General features: G+C 43.7%; 1 protein-coding gene across 1 annotated transcript in view; it reads right to left on the bottom strand.

Annotated features, from left to right (window-relative positions):
* Hacd2 (3-hydroxyacyl-CoA dehydratase 2) overlaps nt 1–6,054 on the bottom strand; it is an 86,867-nt gene extending 80,813 nt beyond the window's left edge. The window contains exons 1-2 of the mRNA XM_034515403.2: nt 5,834–6,054; nt 2,709–2,826 (exon numbers count right to left, since the gene is read on the bottom strand). Of these exons, the coding sequence (XP_034371294.1) occupies nt 2,709–2,826; nt 5,834–5,988 (273 nt within the window). The 5' untranslated portion in view covers nt 5,989–6,054. The remainder of the gene's footprint in view (nt 1–2,708; nt 2,827–5,833) is intronic.
* Between the last annotated feature and the right edge of the window lie 12,886 nt (nt 6,055–18,940).

Genomic DNA, 18,940 nt, shown 5'->3' with positions numbered 1-18,940 from the left:
AACATAGCTCAGTTATTAACAGTATTAGCCTGGTATGTGCATGGCACCCCCTAAAAAAATAAACCAATATTACACACACCACCAACTCAATGTATCCATTCTGCAAAAATACATACACAAATAAATAAATACATAAGAAGTTCTTCAAAAAGTAAGCTATCTTGAGTGCTGTTTCACTTTCATAACACATCACTACATGACCATTTGGGCTTGCCTACTAAATGTTTTTAAGACTTTTATATATTCCTAAAAAGATCTGGAATTTCTTGGGAACAACTGACTTATATTTCCATTTTAAGCCCCTCCCCAAAGGCCCCACTAAAGGGCATCAGTCGGCACACAGGTAGAACAGCTAACTTATCTGGATTAATTTTCTCATCCTGTTAATGAATGCAGTATAGTGTGACTAAGCAACATAGGCATTGAATGATCACACCATGTTTGCTGGGTAGGTCATGAAGCCCTTCTTAAGTACCACACAAGAAGTGCATCAGCAGGCTTCCCTACAGCCTAGTTAGAGGCTCCTGCCTTCCTGGACCTCTGCAGTCTTCATCTTCTGCTTGTCTCTAGAACCATCGCTTCACTATACACAGTCATTCCCATTGTCTCTTTCTCTCTTAGGGAAGGGTGAGTTCAAAGATGTTTCCATTTTGGGGGCATAGTTTTTTTCCTAAAACCAAATCCAGGATTTGTCATGTAATAAGTAAGTTTCTAGTGGAGACTGACAAGAAAAAGCAAAATTATTATTATTATTATTTATTTATTTATTTATTTATTTCTTAAATCCCTATTACAAAATTCAACAGGAATGAAGAACAGGCTAGTCATCCAAGTCTAAGACTTGGCTCTGGAGTGAATTTGTATTATACTGTTTCATTTATTTACTTTCCCTAAGACACATTTAAATTTTAAAACTTGTATTCTTATATTATAAAATCTTCAAGGAAATCCCCTTATAAATCACTAAAGTACTCTAACTGTGAGCATCTCCCTTCTTTGTTTCTGACGGCTCTGATCCCAGGAGTGCCTCTCTGCCGCTGAGGGAACAGTGTATGGTGAGGTGACAAAGTACTACTTATTTATTTCTCTCCCTTTCACAGAACTCCAAGGCTCTAAGCTTAAAAATGATACACACTAGAATCCGCTGGTTTTCTTGGGCTCACATGATTTGAGCAGAAGAAACTAGGAACTGACTGTAGCCTAATTCTTTTCCAAATCAAAACGGTGGCTCAGGGATAAAAGACCAATCTGCTAAGCTGGTAACCACAGCCCGGCTAGGTGGAAGTGAGTGCTCAAGGGAATGAATGCCCATGTCACCACAGCACCCAGACAGACAGACAGGCAGCCCTTGACAGGCACGAGGCACAAGATAGAGCTTACTTTCTACTTTCTGCTTTTAAAAGTGAGGATGAGAATAACTTTCATGGAGGTAAGTTTTATTTTTTTTTCTTAAACACTGTTCCCTAGTTCGAGTTTTAAATTGCCATTGAGACACAGATATCATGCTGGGTTTGCCCTAGAGAATGAGGAAATAAAACTGAGTATCATGTCCTCTGTACAGAGCTTTTGATTTTGCATGTCCTAACTGTCCTTAGCTCCCATTTCCACTACCGAAATCTATAGTCCAGAAAATGGGCATGTGCTCTACTGCTGAGCAAGTGCTGAATGCCACAGCAAGAGTCTACACTGGTATAAAAGGGGCCAACCAGAATCCTTCCTAGTGCTATACCTGACACAGATGCTCTGAAAACCAAGCTTCTTCCATCATGTAAAGACTACACTAAGAGAGTCTAAGACTATCACAGAGAGAAACAAAGTCAAACAATTGCTTCTCAATCCTGAGCTGTTCCTTCAGTTTTGTAAGTTAACCTTTTATCTTTTTTAAAAATTATTTTACTAATTTATTTTTATGAGTGCTTTTCCACGTGCATGCCAGGTGCCCTTTGGGGTCAAAAGAGGGCATCAGATCCTCTGAAGCTGAGTTACTGACAGTTGTGAGCTGCCATGTGGGTGCTGGGGATACAATCCAGGTCTTCTGTAAGAGCAGAGAGGGCTCGTAACTGCTGGGCCATCTCTCCAGCCCACAGTTTTGTATCGTTATCAGCTTCAGAACAGAAGATCCCTTTATTCCTAAAATTGTCTGAGTTGGATTTCTATCTGATGTAACTCAAAAATCCAACTATACGTATAATGCACACTACATTGATTCAGGAAAGAGGACTGAGGCAAGAACAGAACTACCAACCTCACTGCGACTCTCTAGTGTCTTTCAAACCCTTTGATAATGTGGATGCCCCTGGCAGGTTCTACTCTATCTCCTGTCTATCACCAAGACACCATCTCCACCAAATATGCTCACCGTCCCTGTTATATGGACCCTGAAAGGATCTGAGCTTGTCAACAGTTTACCAGGGCACCCCTAGAATTTCTCAAAATCCCAACAGAAGTTTGCATCATTTGATTTCCTATAAAGCTGGAGATAAAACATATTCCAAGCAATACATTAAATGGAATTTTATTTTTTTTTTTATTTTTATTTTTTTATTTTTTTAGGATTTCAAAGACCATCAATTTCCTAAAACAAAATTTCCTAGTTTAAAGCAAATCCAACAAGGATAAGGCTATTTCAATATATGTTATCATACTTTATAAGAGCATATTTTCTACTTTATAACATGTGAAATTAGTGACAAAAATATCAAACATACCTCCAGTAAGGCTCCTGTTTGGAAGAACTTCAAAGGCTTTTCTATTGAATAATAAAGACTATGGTAGCTCCCCTTAGCCAGGTATGCTCTCACCAGCCCAACTGCTATCACCAGCCACCTAGTAAAAAAGGAAAGTACAGTTAGGAGAGGAAAACAGGAGTACATTGGACTCAAGAAAACAAAGACATAGGAATAGAAGAGCTTGTTTAAAAAAATAAAAAAGACCCTAGATTTACCAAGTGCTATATAGTGTGTTGTCCACATGGTCCCCACAGTGACACTATTGGGAGGATGAACCTTTAAGAGCTGAGACCTAGTGAGACGTCTTTAAGTCATCAGGGGCATGCCCTGAAAGAGACTGTGGGACCCCAGCCCTCTTTCCTTCTCTCTTTTGTGGCATGGTCATGAGGTGGACAGTTCTGCTCCCGCTTTGTCACTGACCCAATGTAAGGAGGCCCTTCAACTGCAGGATGGACTCTCCAAACTTTGCACCAAAGTTCTTTCCTTCTTTGCAAGTGGATTATTTCAAGTGTTGTATAAAAATGATGGACACATCAACTGTCGTTCACAAAGGCCACATTGTAGCACAAATAAGTGTTACACTACCTACAATATCCTGTAAAATAAAATTACCCAGTGGTACCTCACTTGTCTGGAACTTGGATCTCTGATAAACCTGTCTGCTGAGAACGAGACCAATGCAAACAGAAAAAGTTATTATGGTCTTTGTGCAGTGAAATCAGGTCCCAGAAAGTCTAAGGGGAAGAAGGGGCTCAATTTTAATTGATTTATGCTGTTAAAGGGTCTTTAATAATGATAGTATTTAGACTGGAAAAATATTTTAAACTATTTCTACAAGTGTCACAATGGGACATGTCCATATATCGATCTTTTTTTTTTTATCTAAATTACATATGAAATAAGAATAAAAGTTGCCTTTAAAAAGGAATAGTTTTAAATTTCCCGAGACCAAGTGAGAAAAGAGATCAATAGGTATACTGATTAAAAACCCACAAAACAAGAACGTACTGGGGCATGCAGTTATGAGCGTTACCTTTCTGCACTACCTTCCTTCTCAAAAATTACTATTAGGCCTTGTGGTTTCCTGTTAAATTCTGTAAGGAAGCAAAGGAACCTGGTCATTAAGGCCCATCTCGGAAAGATCAGATTAACTAAATGTACACGCTCAACTAGGCAGCAGTATGTATGTTGTACGTCTGCAAACTATCATAGAGGGACATTAAATAAGGGTTAATAATAATAGAAGAGATAAATTCCTTACTGGTTTAACTGGCTAGCATGGGCAGTAACAAATCAATGCTCAAGTTTATTATTAGTTAATGTTTGATATGTTATCAAGTTTATAATAAATTAATGCTCAATTGATTAGAGCATTAACTTCCTTCTCAACATCCCTCTGCAATACAATGCTTCTACCAACACCTTTGCTAGAACAAGAATTTTACTTATACGTGTATACAGAGACCCCCCCCCCAATGTTCTCCTAAAAACAAATAATCTGGGAACATTTATGTGAAAGACACAATAGTTCTTCACTGACCTAAGTTTAGATGCAGGGATTCTGAGAATTTGTATGATCTTATGCAAGCCTGTGTTCCATTCTTTTCTTCTTTTCTCTCTCTCTCTCTCTCTCTCTCTCTCTCTCTCTCTCTCTCTCTCTCTCTCTTTTGACAGGATTTCTCTGTGTAGACCAGGCTGTCCTGCTCTGTAGAGCAGGCTGTCCTTTAACTCAGAGATCCACCATGCCCAGCCTGAGCCTACTTCCCTTCAGCTCCCATTTCTAATACTAACAATCAGCCTACCACCCTCCCAGCCTATTTCTTCATTAAAAAGCAACATAATAACTTTATGCTTAAAACATTTGTGTGTCTATTATTAGCATGTGCTAATACCAGCATCTGTAGAATATACAAAATTAGCTGATTCAAGTAAGGTGACCTGGAACAAGGTTTCACTGTATGTATGCACTCTATGTATATTTTAAGTTTTGATCCCTGCCAATGTATTTCCTACTGTAAAAAACAATTAAGGCTGGATTTTCAATATACAGTTCTTTAAATACTTTGTGTATACTTGAACGTTTTACCTTAAAAAAAATAGCTGGGGGAAAAAAAATGGCCACGGTGCTAGGGATATTGCTCAGTAGTAGAGTGCTTGCAATTATAAGGTCCTAGGTTCATCCCCTGGACCAGTAAACAAACGAACGAATGACAGGGAGTCAAGAGTGGTGGCACAAGCCCTTGATTCCAACAGTCACAAGACTGAGACAGGAGGATCACAAGTTCCAGGCAGCCAGGACCACATAATGAGTTTTTGTCTAAAAAAAAAAAAAAAACCAAAACCAACCAACCAAACAAACAAAAAACACAAGAAAAGAGAAAGGGGAAACGGAAGAGGACAGGAGAAACTGCACGTAAGAAAGTTTTACGACTTAGAAATTTCCTAATAAATTATATTGTGATCCACCTCACCAAAACCACTGGACTGTGAAACTGGATTCACCTAACCCAACTCTACCTAAGGGGGGAGGGAGGGATTAGAGGCCAGAGAAATAAGGTTTCTTCAGTCACAGGGCAAGTTGTGTGAGAACTGGAACTAAAAACCCTGCTATGAAGAGACAGGCTTGAAACGGAGTAGACACCGTTCCCAGGGTCGATTCTCTCCCTACCTCAACTTGCCCCAAGAAAGTCTACGTAATCCCTCCCTCTCGAAAGTCTACGCCCGGGTCTCGGACCGCTCCGACTCGGGCGGCTGGCCGAAAACTTCGATCGCGTTCCCACCGCCTCCCAGACGAACGCTCCCGCCGGGGTTTTGAAAACGACCGCCTAAATGAATGGTCTCCGCAGCCACTCCGGCTTCCTCGCCGGGCTGGGGCAGTCGTGACCGGCCGCCCGGGGCTGGCCTCCGCGCCGCGCCGCCCCGCACCTGTGGCCCGCCCGCTCGCCCCACCGAGGGCCTGGCCAGGCAGCTCTGCGGCCAGCCTGCCCCGCGCTCGCCCCGGCGGCTGCCCCGGCTGCCGGTCCGACACCCGGCGCGCCCGCTGCAGGGCGCCCCCGCCGGCCGCAGAGTCGCTCCCCGCCTCCCCGGGGGAGCTCCAGCCTCACCCCGCCGTCATCACCACATTGTAGATGACCAGGTACGCCGTGGCCACGGGCCCGGGGCCCTTCTTCTTCCGCACGCCGCTGCTGTCGCCAGCCCCGGCTCGGCCGCTGCCGCCCCCATTCCCCTTGGTCGCTGCAGTCGCCACCGCTGCCGCCATGTCAAGCGCCCGCAGCCCGCTCTCCTCGCGCCAGCACCTCAGACCCGACTGAGTACTGCGAGGGGGCGGAGGAAGGGACGAGGGAGAGGCGGGGCCGCGGCACGGGGCGGAGCCGGGACAGCGCCCACGGGGGCCGCCATCTTGGATGAGGGCAAAGGCTCTTCAGGCGCTCCCGCCTAGCGGCTCTTCTCGGTAGCCGCCGCCATCTTGGATGGGGGTAATTTCCTCCCGACTTCCGGCGCACAATCTGTGGTGGCATCCAGCGCCATGTTTGATTATGTTAATGTGAACCTGGGCCTCCCTTGCCAGGCCTCCTCTTAATGGATAATTTGTCTCTGGTCATTTGCTATCTTATAACCATCTCTTCCTGCTGGATCCAAATCACTTGTCCTACTCCTTGGTAACCTTAGCCTCTCCCAGGTGCCATTATCTTTACACAGTTGCCCAAGAAGCTGTACATAGTTGCCCAAGAAGCTAGGGTGATTGACGTCAGTTAAGCTTTGTGTCCTGTTAAGAGAGCAGAAGGAACTAGCATTTTTGCAACATATTATCTTTCTCTTCAAATTGTAGCCAACTTGGGGAACCAGCCTTCAACAGTTTCTTCCCTGTCTTTTGTTTTTTTTGTTTTTTTGTTTTTTTAACCTGCACTATTGGACATTCCCAACAGTCTTTGAGAGTTAGCCAGTTTGTTTCCATGTGTAGGCCTGTTTTTTATGAAAGAGGATTAAAGTGATTCAGTGGTTAGTGGAGGACCAAGTGAGGCAGTAAAGAGTTGTTTATACCTACAGGTTATGGGCTAGGTGGGAGGGAAATACTCCTACTGAGTTAAAGCAGAAATAACTTCTGAAAGCTGCTTAAATCTGCTGACCCCACTCATTTCTTTTTTTAGTAGTTTCTTCATAAAAGTACCTTGCAATCAGGGTTCATAAATATACTGGTATTTATGTAATGTAATAAAATATGTATTGATTCCAAGAAGTATTTATGGAGCATGTACAAGGTTGTATTGGAGTTTAATCAAAATAAATGAAAGAAACAAAAGTTGTCACTCTCCAAGGGATTACACAGAAGGAGCCATGTGAGGAGCCGCCCTCACATTTGCCATTGCAAGATGGCGCTGACATCCGCTCGACCAACTGACAAACAGGTGTTTTGTGCGTGTGCTAGGACGTTTTTTTCATTCCTTGTGCACTGCCTCACCTGTGACACAATACCGGTCAACGGGCTACAGCCAACAGTTGGGTGCCACGTCCTAGGCGGGGAGCAGTTTCATATATAAGGGCTGGGATTTTGCCCCCTCAGGGTCCTCTTCATCTGTAAGCTTATGCTCTCCCTCTCAAGACGCATAAAAGCTTTACTGCAGAAGGATCCTGTGTGTGCTGCGTCGTTCCTGCTGGCAGGAGGTTGCGCGGGACATCTGGTGCTGAAACCCGGGAATCTCCACCTCGTCATCGTCAGCACCTCAGAGGACCCCTCGATTCAGAGGAGGATTCAGAACTGCAGGGAGGTACATTCGGAGAGGTATGTCTGCCCCTGAAATTTGTGGCCTGATCTTCACTATGATTTTCATGGTCCTTGTTCTAGTTGTTAAAAACTGTTTAGAAGATGAAAACTGTAAGGAAGCAGTAAGTGAAGGGCAGGTTACTCTCGAGGGAATTCAGGACAGCATGTCAGAAACCGAACGGAGTGAGAGGTTGGGCGCGCGCAAGAAAAAGGATGTCCCAAAAAAGAAGGATAGGCACCCTCCTAAGACAGGAGAGATACCCCCGATGGAGTCCAGTATCCCTCGTAAGGAGAGAAAGGGTGGGCTCTACCCCTCTTTGGAGCTGGAGGCACTGACCCTCGACAGTTCGGAAAGCTCCAGTGATGATGACACCTCTGGTAAGGATACTCTTAACTTGGAGGAGGAGGCTGAGTTAGATGAAGAAGCAGCTAAATATGAGGCAGAGAGATATCACCCAGATGATAACAAAAAATATAAAAAATTACCTAGAATTCCTCCTCAAAAGACGGTGCCCTCTGCACCTCCGCCTTATGAGGTGCATCCTCCATTAGGTTACTCACTTGTACCAGAAAAGGTGAGGAGAAAGATCAGGACTGTATTCCCTGTTTTTGAAACAGAAAATGGAGGGCGAATTCATGTGCCAGTAGATTTCAACCAGCTTAAGGAACTGGCCGAATCTGTTCGCAAGTATGGGACCAATGCTAATTTTACCCTGGTACAGCTTGATAGACTCGCCAATTCAGCATTAACACCAGCCGATTGGCAAATGATTGCAAAAGCCGCCCTCCCTAATATGGGCCAATATATGGAATGGAAAGCACTGTGGTATGAGACCGCACAAGCGCAAGCCCGGGTCAATGCTACTGCCTTGACCCCGGAACAGAAAGATTGGACTTTAGACCTGTTAACAGGTCAAGGGGCTTATACTGCTGATCAAGCTAACTATCATTGGGGAGCCTATACCCAGGTCTCTGCCACAGCCATTAGGGCATGGAAGGCACTTTCCCAAAAAGGGGAAACGAGTGGACAACTCACAAAGATAATTCAAGGACCCCAAGAGTCCTTTTCAGATTTTGTGGCCAGAATGACAGAGGCAGCTGGGCGTATTTTCGGAGACGTAGGTCCAGTCGAGCCCCTAATCCAACAGATAATTTTTGAACAAGCCACTCAGGAGTGCCGAGCAGCCATTGCTCCACGTAAAAACAAGGGCTTACAAGATTGGCTTAGGGTCTGCCGAGAGCTCGGAGGGCCCCTTACTAATGCCAGGCTGGTGGCTGCTATTCTTCAATCACAGAGGCGCCCCCCATGAGACCCGGTCCAAAGGTCTGCTATAATTGTGGGAAGCCCGGTCATTTTAAAAAGGATTGTACAAATTTGAATAGAAAGGTAGAGACTCCCACTCTTTGTGACAGATGTGGCAAGGGATATCATAAAGCTAGTGCATGCCGTTCAGTAAGAGATATTAGGGGCAGACTCCTCCCCCCACTGGATAATCAGTCAGACGAGATGCCAAAAAATGGGACATCGGGCCCCTGGTCCCAGGGCCCTCAAAGATATGGGAACCGACTAGTCAGAACCCAGGAAGCCAACAGAAAGAGAAATCAGGAAATAACCCAGGAAGACCCACAAGGGTGGATTTGCATGCTGCCTCCAACTTCTTACTAATGCCACAAATGAATATTCAGCCAATTCCAGTGGAGCCTATAACACCCTTGCTTCCCGGAATCATGGGCCTTATCCTCGGCCAAGGATCACTCACCCTGCAAGGTTTAATAGTGTACCCCGGGGTAGTGGATGGCCATCATTCTCCTGAAATACAAGTCTTATGTTCTAGCCCTAGAGGAGTTTTTTTCTATTACAAAGGGAGATTGAATAGCCCAGTTGCTATTCCTCCCTGAGGTGGGAAGGGTCAATAGAATGGGAACAGAACAGATGGGCTCCTCAGGTAGTGATCTAGCTTACTTAATGATTCCCTTGAATGAAAGGCCTAAACTGCGTTTAAAAGGAAAAGGAAAAAATTTTGAGGGTATTCTAGATACCGGGGCTGATAAGAGTATCATCTCCTCACACTGGTGGCCCAAAGCATGGCCCACCATTGAGTCATCACATTCATTACAAGGCCTAGGATATCAGTCTTGCCCCACCATCAGCTCCACAACCTTGACCTGGGAATCCCCCAAAGGACAGCAGGGAAAATTTATACCTTATGTTCTTCTTCTCCCCGTTAACCTCTGGGGAAGAGATGTCTTACAGGGTATGGGTCTCACCCTGTCAAATGAACCTATTCTTACAAAACCATATTCGGCCCAGGCAAGAGACATGATGATTAAGATGGGCTACAGGGAAGGAAAAGGACTGGGAAAGTTGGAACAGGGCAGGGTGGAGCCTATATCCCCTAGTAGAAAACAAGATAAAAAAGGGTTGGGTTTTTCCTAGGGGCCGTTGGGGTAGTACAGCCTATACCGTGGAAAACAGAGGACCCGGTGTGGGTTCCCCAATGGCCTTTATCCTCTGAAAAACTAGAAGCTGTAACAAAATTGGTAAAGGGACAATTAGAGCTCGATCATATTGAGTCTTCTACCTCACCTTGGAATACTCCCATCTTCGTGATCAAAAAGAAGTCGGGAAAATGGAGATTACTCCATGACCTCAGAGCTATTAATGAACAGATGAAATTGTTGGGCCCAGTCCAGAGGGGCCTTCCTGTGCTCTCTACTCTCCCTTGTGGCTGGAAGCTCCTCATTATAGATATTAAAGATTGCTTTTTCTCCATACCCTTGTGCCCTAAAGATAGGCCTAGATTTGCTTTTACTGTTCCTTCCATTAATCATATGGAACCAGACAAGAGGTATCAATGGAAAGTCTTATCCAAGGGCATGGCCAATAGCCCCACCATGTGTCAAATTTTTGTTCAAACAGCCTTGGGACCGCTAAGACAATGATTTCCCACCTTACTTGTCATCCATTATATGGATGACATACTTTTGTCACATAAAGAGTTAAAAATATTACAAGAAGCCTACCCCTGTTTGATACAAACTTTGGCACAATGGGGGTTACAAATAGCAGTGGAGAAGGTTCAGATCTCTGAAGTGGGCACCTTCTTGGGGACTGTTATTTCTCCTACCAATATAATTCCCTAAAAATTGGAAATCTGTAGAGACCATCTGCACACCCTCAATGATTTTCAGAAATTATTGGGAGATATAAATTGGCTCAGACCCTTTTTGAAAATTTCTTCAGCTGAGTTTAAACCTTTATTTAATGTTTTAGAAGGAGACCCCCATATCTCCTCTCCTAGGGCCCTTACTCCTGCCGCAAGTCAGGCCTTAAAGAAGGTAGAGGATGCCTTGCAAAGAGCTCAGCTGCAGCGCATTGATGAATCACAACCTTTTATCCTGTGTGTTATGAAAACCATTCGGCTGCCAACTGCCGTGCTGTGGCAGAAAGGGCCCTTATTATGGGTTCATCCGAACACCTCTCCTGCCAAAATTATAGACTGGTATCCCAATGCAATTGCCCAGCTTGCGCTTCGCAGAATAAAGGCGGCCATTACTCATTTTGGAAGAGAGCCTCTCTCATTACACCTTATACTGCTGCGCAAGTACAAGTTCTGGCGGCCACCTCTAATGATTGGGCAATCTTGGTTGCCTCCTTTTCAGGACAGATTGATAATCATTATCCTTAACATCCTGTTTTACAATTTGCCTTGAATCAGGCTATAGTATTTCCACAAATTACAGCTAGGCAACCTCTTAAGGATGGGATTGTTGTATATACAGATGGGTCAAAGACTGGTCTGGGTGCTTATGTAGTAAATAATAAAGTGGTGTCAAAACAATTCAGTGAAACATCACCTCAACTTGTAGAATGTTTGGTGGTACTGGAGGTCCTTAAAACCTTTCCAGGGCCTCGTAACATTGTGTCAGATTCCTTTTACGTGGTTAACGCAGTTAACCTTCTTGAAGTGGCTGGAATCATAAAGCCCTCTAGCAGAGTTCATGGCACCTTTCAACAAATACAGCTTGTTTTGTTGAATAGAAAATCTCCTATGTATATTACTCATATCAGAGCCCATTCAGGACTCCCTGGCCCTATGACTTTGAGAAATGAGCTAGCAGATAAAGCTACCAAGCTCGTGGCCGTTGCATTATCATCTCAAACAGAAGCAGCAAGGGAGTTCCACAAACATTTTCATGTGACGGCGGAGACCTTGCGTCGCCGTTACTCACTTACCAGAAAAGAAGCCAGGGAGATTGTTATTCAATGCCAAAATTGCTGTGAATTCTTGCCTGCTCCTCATGTGGGAATAAACCCACGTGGCATAAGGCCTTTACAGGTCTGGCAAATGGATGTTACTCATGTCCCTTCCTTTGGAAGGCTTCAATACTTACATGTCTCTATTGATACATGTTCTGGTATCATTGTTGCCACACCTCTAACAGGTGAAAAGGCCTCACATTTGATCCAACATTGTCTGGAAGCATGGAGTGCCTGGGGGAAACCCAAACTCCTCAAAACAGACAATGGACCAGCTTATACCTCTCAAAAATTTCAACAGTTCTGTCACCAAATGGCAGTAACTCACTTGACTGGACTTCCATACAACCCTCAAGGACAAGGCATTGTAGAACGTGCCCATCGCATGCTTAAATCATATTTAATAAAACAGAAAGGGGGAGTTGAGGAGGCTCTCCCCCCAGTACCAAGAGTAGCTGTTTCCATGGCACTCTTTACCCTTAATTTTTTGAATCTTGATGCTCAAGGCCACACTGCGGCTGAGTGTCATTGTATAGAGCCTGACAGGCCAAAAGAAATGGTAAAATGGAAAGATGTGCTAACAGGAAAATGGAAAGGCCCGGATCCTATTTTGATAAGATCCAGGAAAGCTGTTTGTGTCTTCCCTCAGGAGGACGAGAATCCCTTCTGGGTACCAGAGAGACTGACCCGCAAGATCTTTGAACATGAAAAACCGATGCTGCCAAAGTCTACAGTTGATCATCATGATGAAGATGTTGATAAGCCTGAGGATGGTAACAGGGACACCATGGTGGGGGATTATGACAACCTTCCCAATTCCCATGCCGGTGACCAATAAGTCTTTGGGCTTGGCCTATATCCCTTATGATGATCAGATTCAGAGCGTGCCCACCAATAACAGCTACCGCCTGTTAGGAAGTTTATGTTTTATATTTTACTTTCTCCCCAGATATTAGCACATATTATAATGATACCTTTATGGGATTTAATTTCACATACATGAATCCGAGAAAGGCAGATGTGAATCCGTTTGACCAATGGCTCCTTTGTGGGGTCAACGGAAGTTGCACCAATCTGTCACCCCTTGTTATGCTAGGGAAGGGGGCCACCACTAAGGGACAATTGTCATTTGACTGGAGGGGTACCCTTGGTGGCTCCCTTGGTAAAAGAAAATCGGGGGGTAGCTTTAGTTGGCAATCTGCTAACACCAAGTATACTGAGTTTAAGAGCATCACATTTGGATCTACTCCGGTCTGTGTATGGCCACCTTTTGTTTGGATAGTGAGCAATGATAGTTCTATCTGGAATGAGACCTTGACATGCACACCTAATACCTGCTTTTTTGTTCTCTGCTGGAATGCTACAATGTTCCCTTTGGCCATGGTTACCCGCTTGCCGAGATTTGTTCCTGTGCCAGTAGAGGCACCCAACACTTTAGCCCATTTTAGAATTAGGAGAGATTTTGGAATTTCTGCCATTATAGTGGGCATTATTGCAGGGGCCGCTGTAATAGGATCGGTTACGGCCTCTGCCCTTGCATTATCCTCCTCGGTGCAGGCGGCAGATTCTATAAACCAACTGTCTGCATCAGTCACTCCAGCATTGGATGTACAAGCCTCCGCCAATTCGCAAATCATGGGGGGATTGATGCTAGTGAATCAGAGGATTGACCTGGTTCAAGAGCAAATTGATATTTTATGGCAGTTGGCTCAATTGGGATGCGAACAGAAGATGCCTGGGTTATGTATAACATCCATACCTTGTGATAATTATACCCGCATTGCTAATTTGTCAAAAGTTTTTTCTCAGTTTTTATTGCAGAATTGGACCCTAGAATTTGAAGAAACGCTTCGTCAATTGCACTTTGCCATAATTGAGGTGAATTTGACCCGCCTTGATTTATTCTTGACCGAGGGATTGTTGTCATGGATCCATTCAGCCGTCTCCTTCTTCAAAGAGTGGGTGGGGGTTGGCTTGTTCGGAGCTGCACTCTGCTGTGGGGGTGTGTTACTCCTCTGGTTGGTTTGCAAGTTTAAGGCACAAAGGAAAAGAGACAAGGTGGTTATCACCCAGGCACTCACGGCACTAGAACAAGGTGCCTCCCCCGATATTTGGCTCTCTATGCTTAGGCAATAGATCGCTGGCCGCTCAGCTCTTGCACCCCAAGAGGCTGCCCTCACTGCACTGGGTAGAGTGAGCGTGCTTCAGCAGCCCAGGAGAGTTGCATGGCTAAGCACTGCAGCAGAATGGCCCTGCGGTGTTAAATGGGCCTATTCTGGGGAGATATGTCATCTTGCATGAAGGTTGAGTGCCTAAAATAACATTCCCCCAGGAAAAATGGCACAGAGAGAGTTGTAGGCTATATCAGCCCTTGCACATCACTGGGGCGTTGCCCATTGCATGCGATAGGGTGATCTTGCCTTACTCTAATTTGCTTACTGGGGATTTGACCTCTATCTCTGCTCTCAGCATTGGGTGGTCTATTACTTGATGATTAAAAGAAAAGGGGGAGATGTGAGGAGCCGCCCTCACATTCGCCATTGCAAGATGGAGGTGACATCCGCTCGACCAACTGACAAACAGGTTTGCGCATGTGCTAGGATGTTTTTTTCATTCCTTGTGCACTGCCTCACCTGTGACACAATACCGGTCGATGGGCTACAGCCAACCGTTGGGTGCCACGTCCTAGGAAGGGAGCAGTTTCATATATAAGGGCTGGGATTTTGCCCCCTCGGGGTCCTCTTCATCTGTAAGCTTATGCTCTTCCTCTCAAGATGCATAAAAGCTTTACTGCAGAAGGATCCTGTGTGTGCTGCGTCGTTCCTGCTGGCGGGAGGTTGCGCGGGACAGAGCCAGGCATGAATCAATATAACATACATTAGCTGGTAAAAAGTGGTATCAGAAGGTCATTACAATGATCCAGGTCACAATGATAGTGAGTTAAGCCAGTATGATAATAATTGAAGTGATGAACACTGAATTCTCGAGAATATTTTTTGAGTTGGTGAAATTCCTATGTATTATATTAAAAAGAGAATCCATTAAATGAATGAGAGTTTTACAGTGAGTGATTGTTTTGAAAAATATTTTTTAGGTAGAACATTTGGTTTTAATGGAAGGTAAAAGAGGCATTCAGATAGCTTGGGAGAACAAGTTGTAAAAAGAAGTAAATTTGAAGGCGAAAGTCAAGAGTTTGATGTTCAGTTTGAAATTCTTTTTAGAAATCTAAGTGGAGATGTGGAAGACACAATTAGATGTAGACTCTGAGGCTCAGGAAGACCTGCAGGCTAGAGAGAGAGATTTGAGGGCATCAGGATGATGCTAGATATAAGGTCATGATGCCCCCCAGAAACTGAGAGGTAGAAGCAGAGCAACTGTTGAATCCTCACTCTTTCCTGCTCTCAAAGGTTGTAAAGACATCCTGCTGCCTTGTGTTTCCTGACTTTTTAAAGAACCATTCAGGGAGGAGGGAGCAGGTTTGGTTTTCATCATACACATGGTAGTCCACAACCATCCCTAACTCCATTTTCAGGGGATGCATTGCCATCATCTGACCTCTAAAAGTACCAGGCACACACATGGCACTTATACAAACATGCAGGTGAAACATTCCTACAATAAATAAATCTTAAAAATAAAATAAAAACCAAACCAAAAAAAACTCAAAACTGCAACACCCCCCCCCCACCTCTCATAAAGGAGTGAACTATTTTTCAAAACATTCACTTTAAAACTCTCATTCATTTAACTGATTCTCTTTTTAATATAATACATAGGAAAGTAGGAGGCACAAAGGCATAAAGTTGGAGATCAACTTCAAACTCATTATATGTTTTTTGTAGTCATTGATACCCAAACCCATCAGTTCTGCAAAGTACAGGTGACCTTTTCTAATTACAGATGTGTTCACATCTACTACTTTTCTTGTTCTATTCCTGTAACTTTAATTCTTTCAAGACCTATTTTTAATGATGGCTCTTAAACGCTTTAAGCTCCCTTTAACCCACCACCCACCAGAGGTAGTGCAAAAGAAAGGATACAGGGAAGTAGACCTCTTTAGGAAGGTTCTTTGGAGCAACTCCAGTCTGTATTGTCTGGAAGTCAGCAGTCCACAGGTTAGCAGCAGCAGCTTGATCCACTTGCAAACACCTCAGGGAAATATTGGGTCAGCAGCAGCAGTAGCACAAACTAGCAGGAACAGCTAGGCCTCAGCCCTGGCTAGAGTCAGCAGGAGGGACTAGGAGGAACACTAGGAGAAGTTCTCAACTGTGCCTCTCTCAGGGAAGGGACGGATGATCAGTGAAGACTTGAGACCCACTAGCATTGCACAGATAACTCTATAAGCAAGCCAAGCTCAGCCCCTGTCACTGTCCATTGAGCCCTATTTATACCCTCCAAACATTTTGTGTCCTCCACGGGTCTTGCCTCAGCTGTGCATTAGTCTCAGCTGACATCACTCTGCTATCAGCCCTGGTCTGCGGAAGCAGCAAGAAACTGCAGCACACCACCAGGAGTTTTTGATGCATTTCTCTCTACAGAGTCCCAACAAATGCAGCTCAACTACACAATGTAAGGAGGACCAATACAAACGTGTTATTAGCAAAGAATCCTTCATCACATGTCCTTTCACGTGCTTGCTTTATCAGGACATCCTCTCTCCTGTGTGTGTCTGCTTCAGTGAAACATTCCTTCATGAGTCAGCCTTAGTCTTTCATACCTGTGTCCATTTTAATAATACGTTCCTTCACCGTGTTTGCCCCAGCAAAACACCATCCAATACAACTGACTTTCCAAAGAACCTTTAAAGTTTCCACTTCATATACTCTTATGACATGTACATGGTTTTTAATGACAATTAAGATGCAGTGTAACAATTCCTTACAGACCTTAAAAGAACAATACTCAACTTCATATGGAAAACAAACAAACAAAAAACCAGAATAACTAAAACAATAAAAGAACTTCTGAAGGTTATCACCATCCCTAATTTCAAGTGGTACTACAGAGCTATAGTAATTGAAATTTCATGGTAGTAGCATAAAAACAGACAGTTGGTCAATGGAATCAAATTAAAGACCCAGGTGTTAATCCACACCTATGTACACCTGATTTTTGATAAAGAAGCCAGAAATATACAATTGAAAAAAGAAAGCATCTTCAACAATGGTGCTGATCTAATTGGTTTGATTACATGTAGAAGAATGTAAATAGAACCATATTGATCACCCTGCACAAAACTCAAGTCCAAGTGGTTCAAAGACCTCAACGTAAAGCAAAATATACTGAACCTTATAGAAAAGAAAGTTGGGAATAACCTTGAACTTGTTGGCACAGGAGACAACTTTCTGAACAGAACACCAATAGTCCAGGACCACAAAGATAGACAATAAAGGGGACCTCATGAAAATGAAAAGTTTCTGTAAAGCAAAGGACACCATCAATAAGACAAAACATTAGTCTATAGAATGGGAAAACATTTTTACCAACTCCACATCTGACAGAGGGGTAATATAAAAATATATAAAGAACTCAGGAAATTAGATATCAACAAACCAAATAATTCAATTAAAAAGTGGGGTACAGATCTAAACAAAAAAATTACCCACAGAGAAATCTCAAATGGCTAAGAAACATTTAAAGAAATGTTCAGCATCCTTAGCCACCAGGGAAATGCAAATTAAAACAACTCTGAGATTCTATTTTACACCTATCAGAATGGCTGAGATCAAAAATACAAGTGACAGCTCAATCTGGTGAGGATCCTTCACTGCTGGTGAGAGTTCAAACTTATACAGCCACTTTTGAAATAAATATGGTGGTTTCTTAGAAAATTGGGAATTGATCTACCTCTAGACCCAGCTATACCACTCCTGGGCATGTGCCCCAAAGACACTCCATCCTACCACAAAGCCACTTGCTCAACGATGTTCATAGCAGCTTTATTCATAATAGTCAAAAACTGGAAACAAGTTAGCTATCCTTCAACTGAAGATGGGATAAAGAAAACGAGGTATATTTACACAATGGATAATTATTCTGCTGTTTAAAAAAAAAAAATAGCCGGGCGGTGGCACACGCCTTTAATCCCAGCACTTGGGAGGCAGAGGCAGGCGGATTTCTGAGTTCGAGGCCAGCCTGGTCTACAGAGTGAGTTCCAGGACAGCCATGGCTACACAGAGAAACCCTGTCTCAAAAAAACAAAACAAAACAAAAAACAAAATAATAATAATAAAATAAATAAATAAAATAAAATAAAAAAATAACATCATGAAATTTGCAGGCAAATGGGTGGAATTAGAAAAAAAAATCATCCGTGTTAGGTAACCCAGACCCAGAAAGACAAACATGACATGCACTCACTTATAAGTGAAGATTAAATGTAAAGTAAAAGATAATCATGCTACAGTTCACAGACCCAGACAGCCTAAGTAACAAGGAGGGCTCAAGGGGAGACACATGAATCTCCCTGGGAAGGGGAAATAGATTTTGTGGGTTAACTAGGAGCAGGTGGACATAGAAACAGGAGGGATCAGGTAGGGCTGGGGTGAATAGAGGGAGAAAGTACTGGGAAAGAAGACTAAAATTGGGAGGCGTTTCAGGAGCAAGGTAGAAACAGTGCGATGGAAACTCCTAAGGATCATAGTAATGGAGAATACAGAACCTGAACCAGCCATCTTACACAACCAGACAAGACTTCCAGTGAAAGGACTGTGTCACCAACCCAGCCACAAAACCTTCAACCTACAACCTGTCCTTTCTGAAGGTGTGCTGGGGTAAAAGTGGCTCAGAACTGTGGGCGTGGCCTATCAATGACTAGTCCAGCTTAAGACCCATGACAGGAGGAGCCCATTCCTGAAACTGCCTGGAGGGCCAGGAACAAGAGGCTGAATAGCCCAGACACCTAAGATAGAACCAAACACAACTAGAAAAAAAGTCAGTGAAATAATTCCTAATGAGACTTTACTGTGCTTGTAGACCAAAGCCTAGCATAATCGTCATCAAAGAGGCTTCATGCAGCATCTGATAGGGACAGATGCAGAGAATGGTAACTGAGTTATCTTACTGTCAGCTTTTTACAGTATCATGTTCTAGAAATTCCCAAGGACTGGGAAGTCTCCAGTCATCGTCCTATACTCACCTTGGGTCCAGGAAGAGCAAAGCCTTCATACAGATCATCCGTCCTTGGCC

The sequence above is a fragment of the Arvicanthis niloticus genome, chromosome 12, assembly GCF_011762505.2.
Source record: "Arvicanthis niloticus isolate mArvNil1 chromosome 12, mArvNil1.pat.X, whole genome shotgun sequence".
In the NCBI taxonomy this organism is placed as follows: domain Eukaryota; kingdom Metazoa; phylum Chordata; class Mammalia; order Rodentia; family Muridae; genus Arvicanthis; species Arvicanthis niloticus.
This window is presented reverse-complemented; position numbering and strand designations above follow the sequence as displayed.